Source organism: Micromys minutus (assembly GCF_963924665.1).
Source record: "Micromys minutus genome assembly, chromosome: 29".
NCBI classification, from domain to species: Eukaryota; Metazoa; Chordata; class Mammalia; order Rodentia; family Muridae; genus Micromys; species Micromys minutus.
In genome coordinates this window covers 15,119,558-15,144,214 of record NC_137964.1, presented here as the reverse complement: position 1 = coordinate 15,144,214, position 24,657 = coordinate 15,119,558, and the positions used below count along the sequence as shown (strand labels likewise).

The window sequence follows — 24,657 nt, the reverse complement described above, 5'->3', positions numbered from 1 at the left end:
TGACTATGTGTATATGTGAATCTCTTTAAGTATATGAGTGTGTGTGTGTATGTGTGTGTGTGTGTGTGTGTGTGTATAGACCAGAGGAATTTTAGGAGTTGGTATTCTTTACCCTTGAAGTTCCATGAATGTAACTCCAGTCAGGTTTGATAGCTAAACCACCTGCCTTATTTGGGTTTATTTTAAGTTTTCAAAATGTATAAAAATGTTTGAATAAATGTCAGTGTGCCACTTGCACACCTAGGGTCCTCAGGGGGCAGAAAGACATCAGATACCCTGGAACTAGAGCCATAGATGATTTTGAAAGGTCATGTATGTGCTAGAAACAAGACTTAGGTTCTCTTTAAGAGCAGTAAGGACCTCTTAACCACAGAGACATCTCTCTCTAGCCCATTATTTTAATTTTTAGACACAAGCTGTCACGTAGCCCAGGATAGCCTCAAATTCATTATCCCGCTGAAGGTGACTGGAATTCCCTCTAGTTCCTCCTACTTCCATTTCAAGCTTGTATTTCCCTGTACAGTTTCTAACAAAGATACTTTAAATCTCAGATGAGAAAGGAAAGACCACCTAGCCTCCTCTGCACAGTCTTTTCTCTTCTGTTTAGCTAATGACATACCTCAGGCAGCAGCTTGGCAAAACAGTCCTTCGGTGGCTGTTTAGTTAGAATTGCTTCCAACATCAGTTGTAAACGCGCCAGGGTTGATGGTACCTGCCTGTAATCCCAGATTTTGGGAGGATGAGGCTGGAGGATTGGGAGTTTAAGACCAATGTGGGCTACATTGTGAGTTCAAAGTCAGCCTGGGCTAAATGATACCCTAGCTCAGAAAAACAAAATAAGAGTCAGCGAGAGGGCTTGGCAGGCAATAGTGCTTGGCCTGTGAACCTGATGGGCTGAATTTAGTTCCCAAGGCCATAAAAAGTGAATGTGCTGGCAAGCATCTGACTTCAGAGTACTCCTACAGCCAGGCAGGAGAGGGAAACAGGAGATAGGAGACCTCTTGGAAGCCCTCAGGCTCGGTTGCCTGGAATACACAGAGGGGCAAAGACAAGGGAGGCAGAGGCAGGCAGAACTCTGTGAGTTCGAGGCCAGCCTGGTCTACAGGGTGAGTTCCAGGGCTACACAGAGAAACCCTCTCTCAGAAGACAAGAAAAGAAAAGAAAGGAATCTTCCTGCTAGGTTGACAATTGGGTACCGCTACACCTCACTTTGGTTGTGAATTTGATTCAGCACAATTATGGTTTAATATATATATATATATATATATATATATATATATATATATATATATATATATATATATGAGTTTAGAAAGACAAGTAGAGTGGAACTGTGCTTGCAGGGAGAGGGAGGGCCCAGAGCTGCATTCATACAGGAGAGGATGGCATCGCTGTGAACTGAGGGCAAGGAAGACTTGTTCAATGCACACTGAGTTTTGGTTTTGCAAAATGAAAAGTTCTGTGAGGATCTCTTGCACAATGCTGTGAATGTTATAAACACCATATGCACCTCACTTTTCTTTCTTTCTTTTTTTTTTTTGGTATTTGGATGGAACCCAAGGCTTCCACTGAGTTACAGCTGCAGCCCACACACTTAACTGTAAAGAGCCACGCCCCAAAGTAGGTAAGGTGGGGGCTGGGAGATGGCACAGTCAGGAAAGCATTTGCTGTGTGAGTTTGAGGACCCAGGTTCAAGCCCCAGCACCCATGTGAAAGCTGGATGTGCATGTGTACGTGTGCAGATAGATGCATGTGTGTGCAGAACTCCTACAGTGGAGAGGGGGCAGAGACCCTCACTTACACATCCAAACATGCACACACACACACACACACACACACACACACACACACCACATTAAAGATGTGTGTAGGGGGTTTGCTTGTTCTTTGGTTGGTTGATTGGTTTTGTTTGTTTTTCCAAACAGGGTTTAGCTATGCAAGGATGTTTTCAAAGTGGTTAAGGACTGGAGATTGAGCTCAGTGATTAAGAGCACTGACTATTCTTCCAGAGGTCCCAAGTTCAAATCCCAGCAACCACATGGTGGCTCACAACCATCTGTAATGGGATCTGATACCCTCTTCTGGTGTGTCTGAAGACAGCTACAGTGTATTTATATATAATAAGTAAATTAATTAAAAAATAAAAAAATAAAGTGGTTGAGATGGGCTGTCAACGTGGCAGTGCTAAATCATGTTGGAGGTCTTCATAAAAGAAAGAAAACATGGTTAAAGTGATCATGTTTGAGCTAAGGATGTATCTCACAGATCCAGGGCTATTACCAAAAACCTGAATTCAACTTCCAGTATATTAAAAAAAAAATAGAAAAGTGTTATTTGTTTGTTTGTTTGTAACAAGGTCTCACTATGTAGCCCTGGCTAGAACTCACCACAAAGACCCAGCTAGCCAGAAATCACAGAGATGCTCTTGCCTCTACCTCCCAAGTGCAGGAAAGGCATGAGACACCAGGCCCTGAACAAAAAGAATTTTACTTTGAAAAGGGCCCGGCAAGATGGCCGAATAGGTAAAGGCGTTTGCTACGTAAGTATGATGAAATGGATTCATATCCCTGAACCTACCACGGAAGGAGACAAACAAATCCTGAAGATTGTCCTTTGATCTTCATGTGTATACCATGGCACATTTGTGTTCTCTCTCTCTCTCTCTCTCTCCCTCTCTTAACATGCACAAACACACACACACACACACACACACACACACACACACACACACACACACACACTAAATAAAAAATCATAAAAAGTATAAAGCTGGGCAGTGATGTTACTCACCTTTAATCCCAGCACTCAGGAGGTAGAGGCAGGAGGAACTCTGTGAGGTCCAGCCTGGTCTCTAGCAAGCACTCTAGGACTGCAGGGCTACATGGAGAAATCCTGTCTAGAAAAACAAAAAGCAAAACATCAATAGAAGAACACTTGAAGTTCTAGAAGAGGACCCAGGTTTGCTTCCCAGTGCCCACACGGCAGCTCACAACCATCTATAACTCGAGTCTCAGGGCATCTGACACACTCTTCTGATGTCCATGATGGGCACCAAGTGCACAGGTGGTGGGTGTAAGTACGTGGGTGTGTGCAGGCAAAACACTGACGCCTATAAAAGGAAATCTAAATAAAAAAAAAAGAAAAGAAAAGAAGAAAATCGACAAATCCTTAGGGCTTGAGAGTTGGCTCTGCAGTTAAGAGCACTTTGTTCTTGCCAGAGACGCAGGTTCGATTCCCAGCACCCACATGGAGGCTCACCACCTCTTTGGGTACAAGGCATGCATGTGGTTGGTACATAATCATACATACAGAATAATAAAATGAATTAAGGAAATTAAATTAAAAGAATAAAATGATTAAGGAAAAATATGGTTCAATTTTTTTTATTAAAAATAAAAAATGCAGGGAAGCAGAAGCAGCCCAGAGTATAATAACTTATTTTTGGCACCACTTTAGAGCAGAGACACAAAAGACAGAAAGGAACAAGGGCAGTCACGTCCCTGAGGAGTCATTTCGGTGACTTCTGTTATAGAGGCATGAATTTCAGGAGTGTCTTAATTATATTAAATTAAAGACCTAGCAAATTATAGCTCGCCAGCAAACCACTGTCAGTGTTAGTCAGTCTGCAAAAAGGCAGGCTTGAAGTGCTGTCATGGGGCCAGTGAGCTGGCCCAACAGATACAAGTGCTTGCTGCCAAGGCTGGGGAATGTGAGTTCAAGCCCCTCAACCCACATGATGGAAAGAGAAAACCGACTTCTGTAGGTTGTCTTCTGATCTCCACATCAGTGCTAAGGCATGTGTACCTCTGCCCAATAAATAAACGTGTTTTTAAAGAAATGTAAATGTTTCTGTGAAGCACCCTTTTCCCTTTTGGTTCAAGACAGGTTTCTCTAAGAGGCCTTGGCTGTCCTGGAACTCACTCTATAGACTAGGCTGGCCTTGAACTCACGGAGATCCGCCTGCCTGTGCCTCCCAAGTGCTGGGATTAAAGGGTACACCATCGGCCTGAAGAGATGGCTCAGTGGTTAAGAACCCTGACTGCTCTTCCAGAGGTCCTGAGTTCAATTCCCAGCCACCACATGATGGCTCACAACCATCTGTAATAAGATCTGATGCTCTCTTCTGGTGTGTCTGAAGACAGCTATAGTGAACTCACGTACATTAAATAGATAGATAAATAAATAATTCCTTTAAAAACAAACAAACAAAAAAGAAGGTACACCATCCCATCACCACACCACAGCTGCTATGGAGTCTTTTTTTTTTTTTTTTAAGTATAAGACAATTTTTATTTTGGGACTAAGGAAAAGACAGGGAACAGAGAGGGATAGAAAGAGAAGAGAAACAGAAAGAAGAAACAAGACCGGCTGGGAACACATGAAGAGAGAGAGAAATGGGGGCAGGGAGGCCAGAGAACACTCTATGGAGTGGTAATAATGAAGCCCAACAGTCAGGAGGTTGAGGCAGGAGGTTTACAGGTGTTTAAGCCAGTCTGGGCTACACAGTGAATCCCAGTCTAGACTAGACTCTAATGTAAGTCTTGTCTTGAAAAGCAATTCAGAGCAGGTGATGGTGCTTCCGGAAAAGCCTGAAAGTCTGAGTCTTAGGTCCAAAACAACAGGAAAGAACTGACTGTTACAACTGACTCCTGTGTCTTCACTCCCCACATGCACACTGTGGTAGGCATACACACAGACACACTCAGACATAGACAGACAGACAGACATACACATATACACACATACACGCATATACACACATGTACACATATACACACATGCACATTACACACAAACACACACACATAAACACATACACACAAACACATGAACACATACACACACAAACACATACACAAATATACAAACACAAACACACACACAAACACATATACACACAAACACATAAACACATACACAAACACAAACACACACACAAACACATATACACACAAACACAAACATACACACAAACACATACACAGACACACAAACACATACACACATACATACAAACATATACACACATACATGCATATACACACAAATACACACAAACATACACACACAAACACACACATATTAAAACACAGAGCTGGGCTTTAGTGTGCCTGTCTGTTCTTCCAGCACTCAGGAGGTGGAGGCAGGAGACCAGAAGGTCAAGGTCATTCTCTGCTATATGAGACTTTGTTGCAAAACAAAACTGCTTAGAAGGTTCAGGTGACAACCTTACCTAGTCAGAAGGGGAGCCCCTGCTCAACCTTAATCTTCCCAGTCCTTGGCTCCCAGGCTGAAGCCCTTCTCTTGTGTCAGGACCACCCGCTCTGTCTCTGGTTCTCTGTCACAGTCTCATAAGGCTGGCTATTTGCTGATTGGTTTCATTCCAGCGTAAGCTAAGTATCAATCCGGAGACAACAGAGACAAGGAGAGGAAGGATGGCTCAGTGGGTAAAGGCAATTGCTGCATCTCCAGTGAGAGCCAGAGGCGGTCCCATGCCCTCCTTAATCATCCTTTTACAAACAAACAAACACCTATTTACAGATTTGTGTGTTGGGGCACACGTGTGCCATGGTACACATGTGGAGATCAGAGGACAACCCATGGGAACTGGTTCTTTCCTTCTGCCCTGTGGGTCTCAGAGATCTAACCCAGCTCGTGAGGCCAGGCAGAAGGTATATCCACCACCTTGCCACCTCGACGGCTCAAATATATTATCTTCAGACATGAGATGTCGTGTAACCCTGGCTAGTCTTGAAATCTGAAGACGAATTTCATGTTCGTGCTGAGATTCCGATGTACATCACCACGCCCAGTTTTAAGATTTTTTTTTAAAAGGGTAAGTAATGTTTCAAGGCAGGCCAAGTTGAAGTGCATAAAGAACAACCGTAGTTGCCAGTAAAAATAATTAAAAATTTGAGTAAATCATTTTTTCACATGTATGTGAGGAATTGCTGCCACCTCATGGTGACTCTGTATAAACTCCCACTTTGGTCACAAGAGCTTTTCCAGAGACCTCTGACTACAACCACTACGGTAGACATCTCCGTTCTTAGATGAGGGCATCAGATCCCCTGGAACTGGAGTTTTGATGTAGATGCTGGGAACAAAACCTGGTCTTAACTGTTGAGGCCTCTCTCCAGCTCCACAAATAATTTTTTTTTAATTAAAAATAAACAGCCAGTGGGGTTGGAGAGGTAGCTCAGTGGTTAAGAGCACCAGCTGCTCTTCCAGAGGTCCTAAGCTGGAATTGAACTCTGGAAGAACAGATCTCTTTAATGAGATATGGTGCCCTCTTTTGGTCTTCAGGTATAGGCATTCATGCAGGAAACTGCTGTATACATAATACATAAAGAAAAAGAAAGAAAGAAAGAAGGAAGGAAGGAAGGAAAGAAAGAGAAATCTTTTTTAAAAAGCTTAAAAGATAAAAGATAAACAGACAGGGGTTCGACAGATGGGTCAGTGCTTAAGAGCACTGACTGCTCTTCCAGAGGTCCTGAGTTCAATTCCCAGCACCCACTTAGTGGCTCACAACCATCTGTAATGGGATCTGATGCCCTCTTCTGGTGTGTCTGAAGACAGTGACAGTGTACTCACATACATTAAATAAATAATATTAAAAAAAATAAACAAGAGTAGAGGCACACACATATAGTACCAGCATTCGGGAGGCAGAGGCTGGAGGATCTCTGAGCTTGAGGCCACCCTGGCCTACAGAGTGAGTTCTAGGACAGCCAGGGCTATACAGAGAAACTGTCTCGAAAAACCAAAAACCAAACCAACCAATCAACCAACCACTAAAACAGGGGCTGGCAAGATGGCTCAGTGGTTAAAAACATTTGCTGTCCTTACAGAGGACCAGAGTTCATTTCCTGGAACCTACATTGGATGGCTCACAGTCGTCTGTAACTCTAGCGTCAGGGAATCCAAAGCCCTCTGTACTGGCTGGTTTTGTGTCAACTTGACATAAGCTGGAGTTATCACAGAGAAAGGAGCCTCAGTTGAGGAAATGCCTCCATGAGATCCAGCTGTAAGGCATTTTCTCAACTAGTGATCAAGGGGGAGGGCCCAGCCCATTGTGGGTGGAGCCATCCCTGGGCTGGTAGACCTAGATTTATATGAAAGCAAGCTGAGCAAGCCAGGGAATTAAGCCAGTTAGTAACATCCCTCCATGGCCTCTGCATCAGCTCCTGCTTCCTGACCTGCTTGAGTTCCAGTCCTGACTTCCTTTGGTGATGAACAGCAATGTGGAAAGGGTAAGCTGAATAAACCCTTTCCTCCCCAGCTTGCTTCTTGGTCATGATGTTTGTGCAGGAATAGAAACCCTAAGACACCCTCTTTGGACTTATTTGGGTCTGTATGAGAAAGGACACACCCACAAACGAACAAATGGATAGTAAGCACAAATCTACAAACAAAACCTAACAAACAAGATAGAGGGCTGCGGAGGAAGGACCCGGAAGGATGACCTCTGACCTCCACACCCACATACATATACACATGAATCCACACCCCACAAACATACACATCCACAGTGTGGCTGATGGTGTGCTTGGCCTCTTATCTTGTGTCAGCTGATCTTGGCTCGTCAGAGCTGTCTGGGCGCCACCTCCCCTGTGTGGGCTGCTCTCACGGGTCAGCCTCCCTGCACCTCTTTTCTATTCTGCAGCCAGAGATTTCCTGTCTGCTGACTGACTGTCTGAGCGGTTTCCTCGGTCATCACTCAGCATCTCACGGAGGATGCCTGACCTGCTTCACCTCCACAGGGGCGGGGCGTGGGCGGGGCGTGGGGCACTGCACTGAAATACTGAGTGGTGAAGCAAGGTTCTGGGAAATCACAAGGGAGAACTTTTTCAGAATTTCATCTGGTTGCTTTCTTCTGCCTCTTCCCCTCATCATTCAAAGGTGGAGGGCTTCCTCCTACTCCTTCCAAAACGATTTATTAGAAATGTGTGTGCAGGGCTGGAGAGAAGGCTCAGCAGTTAACAGAACTAACTGCTCTTCCTAGAGGTCCTGAGTTCAATTCCCAGCAACCACATGGAGGCTCACAACCATCTGTAATGGGATCCGATGCCCTCTTCTGGTGTCTGAAGACAATGTACTCGTATATATAGAATACATACATTTCTTTTTTAAAATGTATGTATGCGTACTTGCATGTTTTGCTTGCTTCTGTGTTTTCTGTATTTGTGGACATAAGAGGAAAACTTGCAAGAGCTAGTTCTCTTTTTCTACCACTCGGGTCCCAGGGATCCAACTCGGGTTTCCAGCATCTGCAGCAAGTCTCTCTATCCAATGAGCCATCTCATTTTTTAATTTACTATTTTTGGGGGAGGGTTGAGTGTGCAACCCTGGCTGTCCTGGAGCTCACTCTGTAGACCAGAGATCCGCCCTCCTCTGCCTCCCAAGTGCTGGAATTAAAGGTATGCGCCACCACTGCCCAGCATTAATTGAATTTTTCTTTAATACATTGATTTCTTTTAGGTGTATGAGTGTTTTACTGGCCTGCAGGTATATGTACCACATACATGCCTGGTGCCAGGGGAAGTCAGAGGTCAGAGAGGGTACCAGAATTTCTGGACCAAAGAATTATGCATGGTTATGATCAACCACGTGGATGCTTAGAGCTGAACCTGGACCCTCTGTAAGAACAAGAGCTCTTAACTGCTGAGCCATCTCTCCAGTCCCTTGCCCCTTTTTATTTCATTTTGGTTTTTCTGAGGTCTGGTTTCGCTATATGGAGCCATGGCTGGTCTGGAATTTTCTGCGTAGGGCATACTCATCTTGAGCTGGTACGGATCCGGTTGTCTACCAGCACGTGCCACTATGCCCTGCTTCCCCTATTTGCCTTTCTTCTTGAACTGTTTACTTATATTATGTCATACTATTTTATTTATGTGACTCTCCGTGCAGTATCCACGTGTTGTACATGCGTGTACATGGTGCACATATGGAGGTCACAGGACAATTCACGAGTTGGTTTTCTTTCTACCATGTGGATCTGGGGTGTTCAGTTCAGGTCATGCGACTTGATGGCCAGCACTGTCAGCTACCAAACAGCTAACCTGCCCCTAAAATTATCATTATTTTATTTTATTTTGCTTTTGAGACAGGGCCTCACCGTGTTTTCTTGGCTGGACTTAAACTCACAGAGATCTACTTGCCTCTGCTTGTGCCTGTGCCTCCAACGTGTCCATCCCAAATCATTAGATCCCAGATATTTTGCATGGATCAGAATCCCTACCAAGACTGGATTTGTTAGCCAGGCCTAGTTACATAAGCCTGTCTTTGAAGTCCCTGTTTTTTAAAATTTATTTTTGCTTTGTGTTTTGAGACAGGTTTCAGGTAGCCCAGGTTGGCCTCAAACTCCATATGTACACAAAGCTTCTCCCTTTCTTTTTTTTTAAAAACAAATATTTATTTATTTATTGTTATATGTAAGCACACTGTCACTGTACACACCAGAAGAGGGCACCAGATCCCATTACAGGTGGTCGTGAGCCACCATGTGGTTGCTGGGATTTGAACTGGGGACCTCTGGAAGAACAGTCAATGCTCTTAACCACTGAGCCATCTCTTCAGTCCAGTGTTTACCTTTCTAGTAATGGGATAAGAGTCACGTGTCACTCTAGTAACTATGTAGGGATGCCTGCTCCAAGCCCTGCAAGGGGATAAAGACTGCTTCATCCCAGAGCTGGTAAGCAGCAGGCTTGCAGGAGACAGATGTCTTAGGTCAACGGTGTCTCTACCATCCAGAAGGGTTTTGCCTCTACTTTCTTTTCTTTTCATTCACCTGTACATTCACCTCTGCGTGTGTATGTGTACATGTGTGCAGATGTTGGGAGGATGCCAGAAGAAGGTATTGGGTCCCTGGAAATGGTGTTCACCTGATGTGGGAGCTGGGAGTCGAACTCAGGTCCTCTACAAGAGCAGCTTTTAAGCTCCGAGCCACCTCTCCAGGTGCTCAACTCCACTTGGCCCAGGGAATCATCTTCTACAGAGCCCTGCCCCAGCTCCTGTCCTGTACCATCTTGTCCTGTGCCAGCCAATGTTCAGGGACCTGTAGGCCCAGCCGGCCTTGGACCCACAGAGACTCGCCTGCCTCTGCCTTCGAAGTGCTGGGATTAAAGGCATGCACCACCACCGCCTGGCTACTTGCTTTTTTTAAAAATTAATTTATTTTATGAATATGATTACATTGTAGCTCTCTTTACCCCAGAATCCCATTTTGCTCTTCTGCCCAGCTGTAGGCTGTTGGCATCTTTGTTGGTTGAGGAGCAAGGTCACAAGCATTACTTGATGCATGTGAGGATTTTCTCGTTCCTAGTTAGGGTTCTATTGCTGCGAACAGACACCATGACCAAGGCAACTTCTATAAAGACAACATTTAATTGAGGCTGGCTTACAGTTTCAGAGATTCAGTCCGTTATCATCAAGGTGGGAGTGTCCAGGCAGATGCAAAGCTGGAGGAGCTGAGAGTTCCACTTCTTTTTCCAAAGGCATCTATGAGAAGGCTGGCTTCCAGGCTTCCAGTCCCTTGGGAAGCCCCTCCACACCCCCCTTTTAAAGTATTCATGGCATGATTCTATGAAAGGAGAATAAGAGTCTTAAAGCCCACACCCACAGTGACACACCTACTCCAACGAAGCCACACCTTCTAAGAGTGACACTCCCTGAGCCAAGCATTCAAACCAACACTGGGATCAATATGTAGCATTATACTGTATAACAACTTTCGTCTTTGTTCTGGCTGTCCTGGAACTTGCTCTGTAGACCAGGCTGGCCTCGAACTCAGAGAGATCTGCCTACTTTGCCTCCTGAGTACTGGGATTAAAGACATGTGCCATCATGCCCAGCTCTGTTTGTTTGTTTGATTGATTGATTACTTTTTTAATTTAATTTTTTATTGGATATTCTTTGTATTTACATTTCAAATGTTATTCCCTTTCTCCCCACTCCTATTCCCCCCTCCCCCTATTGATTGATTGATTGATTATTTAAAGACAGTATCTTGCCTGGTGGTGCTGGTACATGCCTTAAATTTCAGGACCTGAAAGGCAGAGGCAGAAGGACAGTGCTCTTAACCTCTGAGTCACCTCTCCAGCCCACTGGACAAGCGAGTTCCGGCCAAGGCTACTTACACAGAAGAACCCTGTTCATGGGGTGGGAGTCTCATGTAACCTAGACTATAGCCTCCAACTCACTATGTAGCCCAGGTAGATGTCAAACTTGTGGTGATGCCCCTGCCTCAGTGCTGGGATTGTAGGCATACATGCAATGTTCAGTCTTTGTTTTCTTCCTTTTTTTTGTCCTAGAGATTAAACCCAAGGGCTCTCAGGTAAATGCCATAGGCCCAGGAGTCCAGGATTTTGTTTGAATCTGTATCTCTCAACTTCTGTAAGATCAGTGAGTCATCCTAAGATTCTCCTCCCCTGTTTCTGTGACTCAATCCCAGCCTCTCTACTGGCTTTTTGGCCGGCCTGGTCTACAAAGTGAGTTGCAGAACAGCCTCAGGGAAATCCTGTCTTAAAAAAACAAAAACAAACAAACAGACAACAACAACAACAACAACAAAACCCTAAAAAACAATAGAGCACCGGCACCAGCAAAACCCAAAGGGACTGTGGATGGAATGTGACCAGCTGCCGTAGGCCCCTCCCTTCATACCTTCCCCTCCATGATGGAGTGTACCTTCAAACTGTGAGCCAAAACAGATCTTTTCTTGAGTTGTTTGTGTGGGGTCTTTTGTTGTAGCAAGAAGAAAAGCAACTGATTCAATAAGTTCCAACTCCTTGGAACTCGGTACACATTATTAAGGAAGCTTGGACCCAGGTCTTTAATCTCAGCACACAGGAGGCTGAGGCAGAAGGACCATGAATCTGAGCTTAGCCTGGATGTTGTGGAAACTCCTGTGGACCGTGATGAGGTTTTGTCTTTTACTGTCTATTGTAAGGCTAAGACCTGGGGTCAGTGCAGTAACCCCTGTGGCCCTGCCCCCAGTTAATTGTGATTTGTAAATAAAGACACCAACAGCCAGTAGCAGGGCAGAAGAGACATTGGTGGAGTTTAGATTTCCCCAGCCTTGAGGAGGAAGAACAGGGAGAACATGGCCTTGAGGACTGCCCAATTGGAGCTAAGTGTGGCCCAGATGAAACTTAGTAAGTAATAACTTGAGGTAATCCATAGGGACGTAGATTCTAACAGTATGGAAGGTAGGCATGTTAAAATATAAAGGCTGTGGTTTTAAATTTTATTTATTTATTTATTTATTTATTTATTTATTTATTTATTTATTTATTTATTTATGTCTATGAGCACACTGTAGCTGTCCTCAAGTACACCTGGACAGGGCATCAGATCCCACTACAAATGGTTGTGACCCACCATGTGGTTCCTGGGATTTGAACTCAGGACCTTGGGAAGAGCAGTCAGTGCTCTTAACCACTGAGCCATTTCTCCAGAAACCTAAAGGCTGTTTTGTTTTTTTTTGTTTTTGTTTGTTTGTTTTTTTTAAATCTAGGAACTCAATAACCAAAGGCAGGATAGAAGCTCTCGGCTAGGAATTTTTAATAATTTCTACTACACATGTCTATCCTTCCTCATGTGGGAGACAAGTCAAAGTACCATTCGAACCCAGTCCAATTTGGGGAGCCAGTGAGTTTATTGGGCTTAACTACAGAGTATGAAGGGGGGGTACTGACAGGAAGAGGGGGACAAAGCAGTCACAATACTCAAGTCTCACCCCAGCATAGATAGGGAAGATGACAACCTCCTTACAGCTCCATAGGAGAATCCTGGCTTCGGCTAACCTTCCCAGCATTTCCCAAGAACAAGAGCACATGGGTCACATGAAATTAGGGGAGAATGAAGTGTCTGAAATTAGGTGAGGGGCCCAGGATTCCCCACCACTCCCTCCTTCTGTGAATGAGTGTCAGCAGCCCTTGGAAACAACAAAGTCCATCTTGGAGATAACTTGTAAGTAGTTGAAGGTGTCTTGATAAAGATGTCTATTATGTTTAGAAGACTGCCTTCTACAGCACTGGACTAAGGAATGAGAGAGAGAGAGAGAGAGAGAGAGAGAGAGAGAGAGAGAGACAGAGAGACAGAGAGGCAGACAGAGACAGACAGAGAGACAAAAATATAAAAAGAGAGGGGACAGAGACAGACAGAGATTTTACAGAGCTAAAACTACTGTTGGGAAGTTCCTGCTCCCAAGAACACAAGCTCACCCTCATCTGCTTGGTACCCTGGGTGCACCTGCACAGGGAGGGGGGCCAGTGAAGCAGGTGTGGTCTGAGGAGCAGGTGTGGGCAGTCACCACACTTTTCTTCCCTCCTGCCTCACCCTGGTATGGTTTTTGACTGATGACGGCTTTATTACTGTTTTCAGTCAGATATAATTCTATCATTTTCTATAATCTCCATCTTTTCATTGATACTAGATCTTTAGACAAAGAATTTGTATGTGGGATGATTAGACACCCACCAGCACACATCCCCAAGCAATTAGAGCGTTTGAAATTCGGCATGCAATCCACATCCTTCATTTATTACTTTGGAAAGTGTTTTTGTGATTTCCCCCCCCCCATTTGGGGTGGGGGGGATGTGTTTACAAAACCAACAACAATTCTCATTTCAAGTTACAAAACACGAAGCCATTTTGAACGGAGACAGATGGCAGATAAATGAAGTTTAATTAAAGAATGAGCACTTTGAAGCAAATCGCCTTACAAAGTGCGGCACGCTCAGATTCTTGAGTGCTTGCATAAATAGCATCTGGAAGCTTTCGGCAGACAAATCCCCAAGAAAGGTGTTCCGAGTGATCTGTGCGGCTGACCTTTGATAGGCCGGAGCTCCTAAAGCTCAGGAACCAGGAAGTAGGGTGGGGTGGGACTTGAGACCAGGACATAGGAATGAGGTGATGAGGGTAAGGATGGCAGTAGGGGGTGGAGGTTGGGGGCTGGTGGAGCAGAAAAGAGGACTGGGAACGGGACAGTTAGTCAAATTTTTAGCTGAAGCCAGGCATGAAGACACACCTGTAACCCTGCATTTGAGAAGTCAAAGCAAGAGGATCAAAAAATTCATGGGGGGAGTGGTACCACACACCTTTAATCCCAGCACTCAGAAGGCAGAGGCAGGCGCATCTCTGAGTTTGAGGCCAGCCTGGGGTACACAGAGAAATCCTGTCTCAACACAGGAGCGCACGTATTCTCCCCACCCTTCAAGGCCCTCCGGATAATCTACAACCCTGTCTCAAATAACCAAAGGCTTTGCTTTGGAGGGGTATCCCCCCTTTTTTTTTAAAAGTGGGGTTTTTGCTTTGAGACAGGGCTTCATGTAGCCCCACTGGTCTCCAAAATTGTGATCATCGGTTTGCCCCACCCACCGAGCCCACTCTTATGCAGTATTGGGGTGGATTCCAGGGCTTGCTACATGCTAGGCAAAAGCACTCCACCGTCTGAACTACATTCTCCAGCCCGTTTGGTTTGGGAAAGACTTCACAGCTCAGACCTACTGAATTGCAGTGACCTCCTAGGGAATACTTGGCTTTGTATTTTGCTCACAGCCTACGGATAGGTTTCCCTGCGCCGGCTCCACCAAGGGCCTCCAACCACTTCTCTGATGTAGTTAGTTGCCTTGGGTCATAGTGGGGGTGGGTCTAGACCACAGACAGGCGCCAGTGGCTGCTCCCAGTATAAGGGTGCCAGGTGCCCAAGGCTCTGTCTAACCAAAAACCTACATTCCAGCCATGGATAAAGCTTGGCTATGAGGCTCAGCTAGAAGACTGATTGGGGCTGGGGGAAGGGGGCTGGAATATCGTACCGAGAAAAGTTAGCTTAGTATAACAGGGACAGAAATCCTGGGAACCGTTTTTTCTTTTTTCTGTTTTAAAATGTGTGTGTGGGGAACCCAGGTTTTGGTTATATAGTGTCCTGAGCTAAGCCCCAGTTCCTCACTGCGGTAGGTGTGGGCTGTAGAGTGGGTGAATGAAGCCCCTTCTCTAAGGGATTTATTGACACTGGGTCCCACCTACTATGTAGCCTCGGCTGGCCTCAAACTCACTACATAGATCAGCTGGTCTCAGACGCAAGAGATTTTTGCTGTCTGGAGTTGATCTAAGGTTTTTTTTTTTTTTTTTTAAATTACCCTGAATTGTGTGTGTAGAAAAGTACAGATCGTTCACCTGTGGGGCTGGAGTTAGAGGCAGTTATGAGCCACGGGACATGGGTGTGGGAAATTAATTTTGGCATTTTTGTAAAAGCAGGACACACCTAAATGACTAGGCTGGACCATCTGTCTGTCCAATCCCACGTTTTTTTTTTTTGTTTGTTTTTTGCTTTTTTTCCAGTGCAGGGTTTCTTTATGTAGACTAGGCTGGACTCAAACTCAGAGATCCACCACACCCAATTTCTGTTTTTGATTCTGAGAAAGGATCTTATGTAGCCCAGGCTAGCCTCCCAACTTGCTATGTAAAGGAGAATGACCGTGAACTGGAGCCACAGGTATCATCGGACTTTGTAATTTGAAACAGGGTCTCATAATGAGCTCATCAGGTTTTCAAGGTGTGCCTTGGGCTGGTTCTCAACTCATGATCTCAACCCTCTTCTATGCAGCTTGGATTACACCATGGGCCAGCCATCAAGGCTGGAACAGGTAGTCCCTGTAAAAAGGCTGGTGGCCCATGATGGCGCCTTGGAGCTTGAAGTGTGCAGTCCTGAAAGCCTGCAACTCCGGCATCTGGGAGGTGGACCCCGGAAGACCTCAAGTTCAAGGTCGTCTTCAGGAAGTTGTAGGAAGTTGAGGTCAGCCTCGGACATGTGAGACCCTGTCCCTGAGTCCCCTCCCCCAACATGGAGGAGCCAGAGGAGAGAGAGTATCCCGGTGTAGTGTCTCCATTCTTCCATCTCTGAGATGTTGGAAAAGGCCAGCTAGGAGCTGAGTAGCCTGTGTGGTGGTGGTTGGGTGGCTGGGGAGGGGGGGAGGGAGGCAGTCCACAGGGTTGTGCCAACTTTGTGGCTTGTAACATCCTTCCAGCTGGAACAGGGCCTCTCTTCTGGCTGGGATGCGCAGAGCCATCCCTCAGGCCTGAGAGAAATGTCTGGACTGGCCTGTCATATGTCAAGCCAGAGGACTCATTCTGATGGGAGAATTAAGAGCCAGGTCCTGGGGTCATCCTGATCTCCTTTCCAATTATCAGCATGCAATGCTCAGACAAGGTAGAAAGACAGGAAACATGAACGGGATACAGGAAGAGAAAGCGTTCCCCTGACAGGGGTAGGGTGTCCATTGAAAGCCTTTGCAGAGGCTGAGGGTGGAGAATTCCAGTGCAATCCGCACTGACTACTGTGGGCATAAAGATGACATTGCATTCCTCCTTTCTAGGACATTTTGTTTTCTTTGACATATGGTTTTAGAATAAAAAAAAAAAGCTAGGTGGCAGTGACGGTGGTGGCGGTGACGGCGGTGGTGGCGTTGAGTGTCTCTAATTTTAGGCCTGAGGAGATGGTGTGGCTGTTAAGAACATTGATTGCGCCAGGGAGTTGGTGGTGTATGTCTTTAATCCCAGCACTTGGGAGGCAGAGGCAGGTGGATCTCTGAGTTTATGGCTAACCTGGTCTACAGAATAAGTTCCAGGACAGCCAGGACTACACAGCGAAGCCCAGTCTCAAACAAGAATAACAAGAGAAAGAGGAGGAGGAAGAGGAGGAAGCTCATGGTTTCATGTAGAACAAGCTGGCACTGAAACTTTTTATGGTATATGTGTATGTATTTAAATGTGTGGAACATGTGTGCAGACATGCTTGGACATGTGTGTTTGGAGGCCAACAGTCAATACTGGGTGTCTGCTTCAATTACTTCAACACGCACTCGCACACACACACACACACACACACACACACACACACACACACACACACTTTTTCTTTTTTTTTTTTTTAACTCACATTTAGTAGCCGGGTGGTGGCGGCACATACCTTTAATCCCAGCACTTGGGAGGCAGATGAATCTCTGAATCAAGGGGGACTACAGAGAGATTTTTATCTTGAAATGCTCCCACCCGCCTAAAAAGAAAAAGAAAAAAAAAAAAAAAAAAGGACAAAACCAAAACAACAACAACAACAACAAAAAAAATCCACACCTAGTGTGTGTTTCCATCTGACAGCACACGTGTAGAGGTCAGAGGGTATAGGAGTCGGTTTTCTCCTTTCCTCGTGTGGTTCCTGGGAGTGAACTCAGGTTGTCAGGTTTTTAGGCAAGAGTCACCTCTACACACGAAGGTTCCCTATTCACTTTCCTTTTGGAGACCACAGAGCTCACTAATTCACTTAAGCTAGTGGGCCAGCAAGCTCAGGGGATCCTCGGATTCCCATTAACATTTCCAACCTCCCATTACTGGGATTATAGGTATATAACACCACACCGGACAGCTTTTTTCACGGCTATTGGGAATCTGAAGTCAGATCAACACGCTCACAAAGGAAGGACTCCCCATCCCAAATGGGGAACTCTGGATCCTCCTGTCTCCGCTTTAGGAGCACCAGGATTACAGGTGCGCACCACCACACCACGCGCGTACCCAGTGCTGGAGTGGAGCCCATGGCTTTGTGCACGCCAGACAAGGACCCAGTGCTCCTCTTGTGGCCACAGTCCCTTGGCAGTAAAGAAAATAACTTCTGTCCCTGGACACCACAGCCCAGCACTCAGGAATATGAGACTTCTGGGTTTGGTGGAATCAGGGCACCTGAGCTGGTGTCTTGTCTGACTCAGTCCCTGGATGGGACCATACCTCCTACTGAGGCCATCCCCCCACCCCCAACCATGTACATATAACCAGAGGGGAGAAAAAGGTGACGCTTTTGTTCTTTTTCATTTTCTTTACTTATTTAAAAAGGCCTTGGCGGCAGGAATATAGTGTAAAAATCATTGGAAAAACTAAAAGACATCGATACATATCCGAATATACTTTGTACATAAATTACATTTTCCTTTAGTCTTTTGAGTTGAGGTCCTGATTCGGCTCTGAGGTCTAATAATCAAGGGGGCCCGGAAGCTGCACGTTTAGTCCGGAACAGTCCACCATGTACACTGGCCACTGCTAGAGAGAGGGGGAGGGGATAGAGGGACCACGTTAGGACTCCAGATGACACGGAATGCCCAGAATAATTAGCACGCTTTCTTTGAGGGTGAATTCAAAGGTTACTTATGCAGCCACTGAGGCCCAGAGAGAGAGAGAGAGATCTGTCCGAGGTCATACAGGAGGAACGGAGTGATTGTCCCGCCTGTGTTCCGGGGGCTCAGTCTATGGACTCAGACACCATTGCGGACTGAGTTAGCATGAACAGAAAGCATCATTCCCCCCAGTTTCCCCCCACAGACACTGTCCCTCTTTTTGGGGTAGTCAAGGGAGGGAGTAGTCAGTGATAGGGGGAAAATGAAAAAAGAAATCAGTTTTCCTTTCCTCCATTTCTTTTTCTTGAGGCAGTCTCACGTGGCCCAGGCTAGCCTCGAACTTTCAACGTAGCTGAAGCTGATGTTGGACTTCTGATCCTCCTGCCTCTACCTCTCCAGTGTTAGGATCATAGGCGTGTACTATACCAGGTCCAGTTTCTGCGGTGCTGGGGATAGAACCCAGGGTTTCATGCATGCAAGGCAAGTACCCTGCTGGCTAAGCTACACCCTCAGCCCCCTGTTCAGCAGCTTTCTTTGAGACAGTCTCATGTAGCCCCAGCTGGCCTTGAATTTCTGATCTTCCTCCCTCCACTACTGGGACTAAGGGCCTCCACACCCAGTCGTTTTTTCTTTTTTCTTTTTTTACATGAGTTTTCCTTGGAATCAGGAAAGAAAGCAATATGGCCAAGAGATGATGGAAGCTGAATTTTGCCATGTGACCATCTACTCTCTGGCTCCTGCTGACCTCATTTACACACATTGCAGGTGACACCAGCACTGGGCTGATGGCACAGACCCTCAGTCTATCTTGTGGGCAAAACCAGTGGATGTGCCTGCACCTCTGCGGTTGGCTGAGTCCCTCTCAGAGCCCAGTGCCTCCCAGTTCCTGGAGCCGTGGATGGCCCTGCCCGAGGGAGGGACAAAGGCCACACAGAATTAGGGTGAAGTTCAGATCCGTGTGACTTTACCACGAGGGAGATCTGGTTGGTGGACGCCACAGACTCTGGGTTAGAGGATGAGGATGAAGAAGAAGAGGAGGAGGAGGAGACTGAGTTGCCTTCAGAGACCCGCTTCCTCTTGCGCTTGGGAATGTTGTCTTTGGCTAGTGGAAGAAACAGTTGCTGAGGCCAGGTGCCATCCTGTGCTGGCTTCCTGAGCTCCTGGGTGAAAGCCCCCTGCTTTTAGATTTTTAATGTTTCCCTCATCGAGAACCCAGGGTTTTGTATACATTGAGCCACGCCCCCAGCCCCTCACTGGGGGATCCTAGGCAGGGGCTCTACCACTGAGCCACGCCCCCAGCCCCTCACTGGGGGAGTCCAGGCTCTCTACCTATCTGTGAACTAAAGCTATATTCTTTCAATGCCCAGGGCCTAGCATGCTAGGCTCAGTGGCTGAGCCTCACTAGTCTAGCCTTATTTCCTAAGCAGGTCTAAAGGCCAACCGTCCCACTTCGGGCCTCTATTCATCTACTTGTCTTGCTGATAAAATACCCCTCACCCACCTCAACAGGTTCCAACTATTTTCACAGCCTCATCTAGAATCCAGTTTTCAGTATGACTGCCTACCCGAGACCTTTAAAAGCCGTCAGAATCCACTCTGCTACCCACTTCCTACCCAAGTACTTTGGTTTGTTGAGGCAGGATGGGCCGTCTCATGCTGGCCTCCAAGTCACTGTGTAGCTGAACCTGGCCTGGACTCCAGCCCTCCACCTCCCAGGATTAAAGGTTTATGCCACTCTAGCTGACTTACTCGGCACTAGGGAATCTTAATAGGGCTTTGCACATATGTGTGTGTGACATGAATGATGGTCAGAGGCCAACTTGCATGAGTGGTTGGCCTTCTCTCCATCATATGGGTCCTAGGGACTGAACTCAGGTCATCAGGTTTGGCAGCAAGCACCTTTATCCACTGCATCATCCCAAGGTTGTGCCTGCCTGCTCTTTCTCTTTCCCTTTCCTTCTTTCGTTTTTAAAGGCATTAGATTAGTCCCCATGAGGGAGAAGGCTGGCCTCTCCCGTCTCTCACTTACCTGGCACCTTGGCATTGTTGCAGACTTCTCCAAAAGGTCTGAAAAAGACCACAATTAGAAAGTTTCTTCTCTCCCTCTGCTGCTTTGGCCATAGGAAGGTCAGCTATGGTTATAGTTCAAGCTAAAGTTTACACCCTATGCGCAGCTCAATGGTCCATGTGATAAATGTGTGGTCCTCAACTCGGTTCATTATTAGGGGTGGTAGACCTTTAAGAGGAGGGGCTTAGTAGGACAGACAGGTCATGTGGCACGTCCTCAGTGGGGGATATTGGTACACTTGCTTCCCCCTGTCTCTCTCTGCTCCACTGTACATTTGCTCCCACCAAAACCCACTTCAAGTGACCCGGGCACGAATCCCTGAGCCTCTTTGGAGACAGTCTTGCCACAGACCAGGACTGGTCTTATGTTCCTGCTTCTCTATTACCAGGATTAGAGGATTACATTAGATTATGCCTATAATCCGGGCATGTAGGACGTGGAGACAAAATATTAGGAGTTCAAGGTCAACCTCAGCTACATAGTGTGTTCCAGGCCAGCCTGGACTACAATGAGATGCTGTCTCAAAACAACAGATTTGGAGTTGATTTCCTGACTCACAATCCTCTCTCTGACAGTCCTGCTGACCTGAGGATTCCTGTCCTGGACCACTGAGGACCCTCTCCCTCAGCTCCCGCCCATCTGTTCCCCACAGCACTCACTGGAGCTGGTTGATGATAACCATCCGTACATGCTCCCTGGCCTTCAGGATCTTCTCCAGACGATGGATGTCATAGGTGTTGGGGTTCCGGAAGGGGATGTCATCCGGGAGGCCCTTCACCTCCACAGCATCTGGGCTGTCCCGGATCAGTTTGTAAGGGACCAGCACAGGCCGGTTCAGTCCCAGGGCCTCACCTGAGGAACACAGGTCAGAGCCAGAGAAAGAAGGTCCTATGTCAAATGGTGAAACACTCTGGGCAAAGGATTATGACGCTGACCAGCCCAACCCAGCAGTCATCCTGCCCCAGAGACAGCAACATCACCCACGTACACTATGACAGTCAATATTGATCATCAACAGATTCTAGAATTACCCAGAAGACATACACCTCTGGGCATATCTGTGAGCAAATTTCCACATTGACTTAATTGTTGAGGACCCTCTCTAAATGTGGGTGGCACCATCTCACAGGCTGGGGTCCAGAACTGGATGAAATGGACTGAGTGACCTGGGTGTCAGCCCCACCTCTCTGCTTCCTGACTGCAGGTATGATATGACCAGGGACCTCACTGTCCTGCCCTCTACAGTTCCTTAAGCTGTGTTCTTTGTCACAGCAATAGGAAAAAAGTAACCAATACACATGCTATCAGCCACGGGGGTCACAAAGGGTACCCTGTAGACCCACCCCGGCCATTTGGGAGGACTAACCATATTTCTCATTGAAGAGCTCCTTCACCTGCTCTCGGAGGATCACCTTCTTCCCAAGCTTGTTAGAGTCATCCTCCTCTGCAGGGAGACAATCAGCCTGCTGTGTAGCTTCTGCCGTCCTGCCCCCTCTGTGGCAGCTGCTTTGGTCCACACCCGCTCACACCCATCCATCGACATGCCCACCCACTCAATTCCCATTCCTCTTCCCATCCACCCGAATATCCAAAGCAGCACCCTTTCCTCCCACAGCCCAGGCTTAGACCACCCCAAGAGGAGCTAATAGCAGATCAGTCATAGCCGTCAGAAACACGTGTGGCATGTGGGACGCTCAGGAGGTGACACGAGGCATCACCTAGGCACACCCCCTTTTTTGTTTTGTATTTCATGTCTCTACGACAAGGTCTTCCCCGCTGCCTGTGCTGGCCTTGCACACAGTCATCCCATGCTAGCCTTATGAGTGTTGGGATTAGAGAAATGAGTTTCCATAATAGACTGATGTGGGGCGGGGCTGGCCCTAGATGGAGGACCTGCAGTTCTAGCATTATCCTTGTCTGTTTATTTAAGACTTTTATTTTTGAAGGCAATAGACTAGTCCCCATGAGGGAGAAGGCTGACCTCTCCTCCTCTCACTCACCTGGCACCTTGGGGTCATTGCAGACTTCCGTAAAGGGTCTGAAAAAGACAGAAGCCAGGGTGAAGTTAGAAGGTTTCCCCTCCTCATCTGCTCCATGGGATCTGGACATCAGCTCTCCATGGCCAAGAGGCAGCTGCTGGGGCTACAGCCAGGTCAGTTCCGGCTCTAGTTTTATACCCTAACCGGGGCTCAACGGTCCATGTATTAAATGTGTGGACCTCAACCTGGCGCATTATTGGGGGTAGTAGACCTTTAAGGGGGGGGGCTTAGTAAGGAGGAATAGGTCACATGGCATGTATCATGGGGATCCTGGTACAAATGCTTCCTCCTGTCTCTCACTCTCTGCTCCCTGGCTCTCATGAGGTGAGCAGCTCCTTCCACCATGGCTATGTTCCCACCAAAACCCGGACGAGATCCCTGAACCTCTTTCCCAGCAGAGGCTGGAACATTAGGAGTTCAAGGTCAACCTCAGCTACATAGTGTGTTCCAGGCCAGCCTGGACTACAATGAGATGCTGTCTCAAAACAACAGATTTGGAGTTGATTTCCTGACTCACAATCCTCTCTCTGACAGTCCTGCTGACCTGAGGATTCCTGTCCTGGACCACTGAGGACCCTCTCCCTCAGCTCCCGCCCATCTGTTCCCCACAGCACTCACTGGAGCTGGTTGATGATAACCATCCGTACATGCTCCCTGGCCTTCAGGATCTTCTCCAGACGATGGATGTCATAGGTGTTGGGGTTCCGGAAGGGGATGTCATCCGGGAGGCCCTTCACCTCCACAGCATCTGGGCTGTCCCGGATCAGTTTGTAAGGGACCAGCACAGGCCGGTTCAGTCCCAGGGCCTCACCTGAGGAACACAGGTCAGAGCCAGAGAAAGAAGGTCCCATGTCAAATGGTGAAACACTCTGGGCAAAGGATTATGACGCTGACCAGCCCAACCCCTGCAGTCATCCTGCCCCAGAGACAGCAACATCACCCACGTACACTATGACAGTCAATATTGATCATCAACAGATTCTAGAATTACCCAGAAGACATACCTCTGGGCATATCTGTGAGCAAATTTCCACATTGACTTAATTGTTGAGGACCCTCTCTAAATGTGGGTGGCACCATCTCACAGGCTGGGGTCCAGAACTGGATGAAATGGACTGAGTGACCTGGGTGTCAGCCCCACCTCTCTGCTTCCTGACTGCAGGTATGATATGACCAGGGACCTCACTGTCCTGCCCTACGGTCTACAGTTCCTTAAGCTGTGTTCTTTGTCACAGCAATAGGAAAAAAGTAACCAATACACATGCTATCAGCCACGGGGGTCACGAAGGGTACCCTGTAGACCCACCCCAGCCATTTGGGAGAACTAACCATATTTCTCATTGAAGAGCTCCTTCACCTGCTCTCGGAGGATCACCTTCTCCCCGAGCCTGTTGGCATCTTCTTCATCTGTAGGGAGACAACCAGCCTGCTGTGTGGCAGTTGCTTCGGTCTCATAAGTATACCATCCACATAGCTGCTCACATCCGTCCATTGACACGCCCACCCACTCGGTTCCCATTCTTGTATTAATCCTCCCGTCCACCTGAATTTCCAAAGCAGCATCCCCCACCACAGCCCAGGCATAGAGCACCCAAGCAGAGCCAACAGTGCAGGGGATGTCAGTCATCACCCAGGAGACTGGAACACTTGCTTCTCTGTTCTGTATTCATGATTTTATTTCTCTAAGACAGGGTCTTACGCCACTGCCCATGCTGGCCTTGAACATAAGCATCCTATATCAGTCTTCTGAGTGTTGGGATCAGAGGGATGTTCCTGCTTGGTGCTGGGAGTGGAACCAGAGTATTCAATGGGCTTCGGGCCACTGAGGCACAACTCACCTCACTTTGATTTAGAGTCACATGGGGTTAGCCCTGGAGAGAGGGTCTGCACATTTAGCATCTTTTGCATGTATGTGTGTATCTGTATCCGTCTGTCTGCCTCTGCTTCCCAGTGTGTATGTCTGTCCATCTGTCTGTCTGCCTCTGCATCCCAGTGCTGGGTTTAAAAGTTTATATACCCAGTTTATATCCTATTATTTATATATACACCATATGTGTGTAGTGTCTGACAGATCCCCCTGGCCTGGTGGGAGGTTCTGAGGTGCCCAACGGGAGTGCTTGGTGTATTCCTTTAATGCTACTGGGGGCAGGGGCAGGTGGCTCTCTGTGAGCTGGAGGTCAGCGGTCTACATAGCAAGTTTCAGGCCAGCTGGGACTGCACAGCCAGGCTGTGCCTAGAAACAGCTGTATCCCTGCAGAAACCTAGGAGGTGGGTGAGGTTAGGTGTGGGGCGAGACCAATGAGTTAAGACATCTGCTGCCAAAGCTGATGACTCAAGTTCAAACTCCAGGCCTATATATGAATAGCAGAGAACTGAGCCTCAG

The 24,657-nt window shown here is 47.0% G+C and overlaps 1 protein-coding gene across 7 annotated transcripts in view; it reads right to left on the bottom strand.

Annotated features, from left to right (window-relative positions):
• Positions 1-17,903: 17,903 nt before the first annotated feature.
• GTF2IRD1 (GTF2I repeat domain containing 1) overlaps positions 17,904-24,657 on the bottom strand; it is a 91,853-nt gene continuing 85,099 nt past the window's right edge. For 4 of the 7 annotated variants that reach the window (XM_080940636.1, XM_080940630.1, XM_080940631.1 and 1 more), the window contains 7 exons: positions 23,604-23,681; positions 22,893-23,085; positions 22,236-22,273; positions 21,602-21,679; positions 20,895-21,087; positions 20,197-20,234; positions 17,957-19,269 (listed from right to left, as the gene is read on the bottom strand). In XM_080940636.1, coding sequence (XP_080796762.1) covers positions 18,971-19,269; positions 20,197-20,234; positions 20,895-21,087; positions 21,602-21,679; positions 22,236-22,273; positions 22,893-23,085; positions 23,604-23,681 — 917 coding nt within the window. In that variant the 3' untranslated portion in view covers positions 17,957-18,970. Of the gene's footprint in view, positions 19,270-20,196; positions 20,235-20,894; positions 21,088-21,601; positions 21,680-22,235; positions 22,274-22,892; positions 23,086-23,603; positions 23,682-24,657 lie in introns of all 7 variants that reach the window. The other 3 variants (XM_080940632.1, XM_080940634.1, XM_080940633.1) reach the window with 2 other exon arrangements.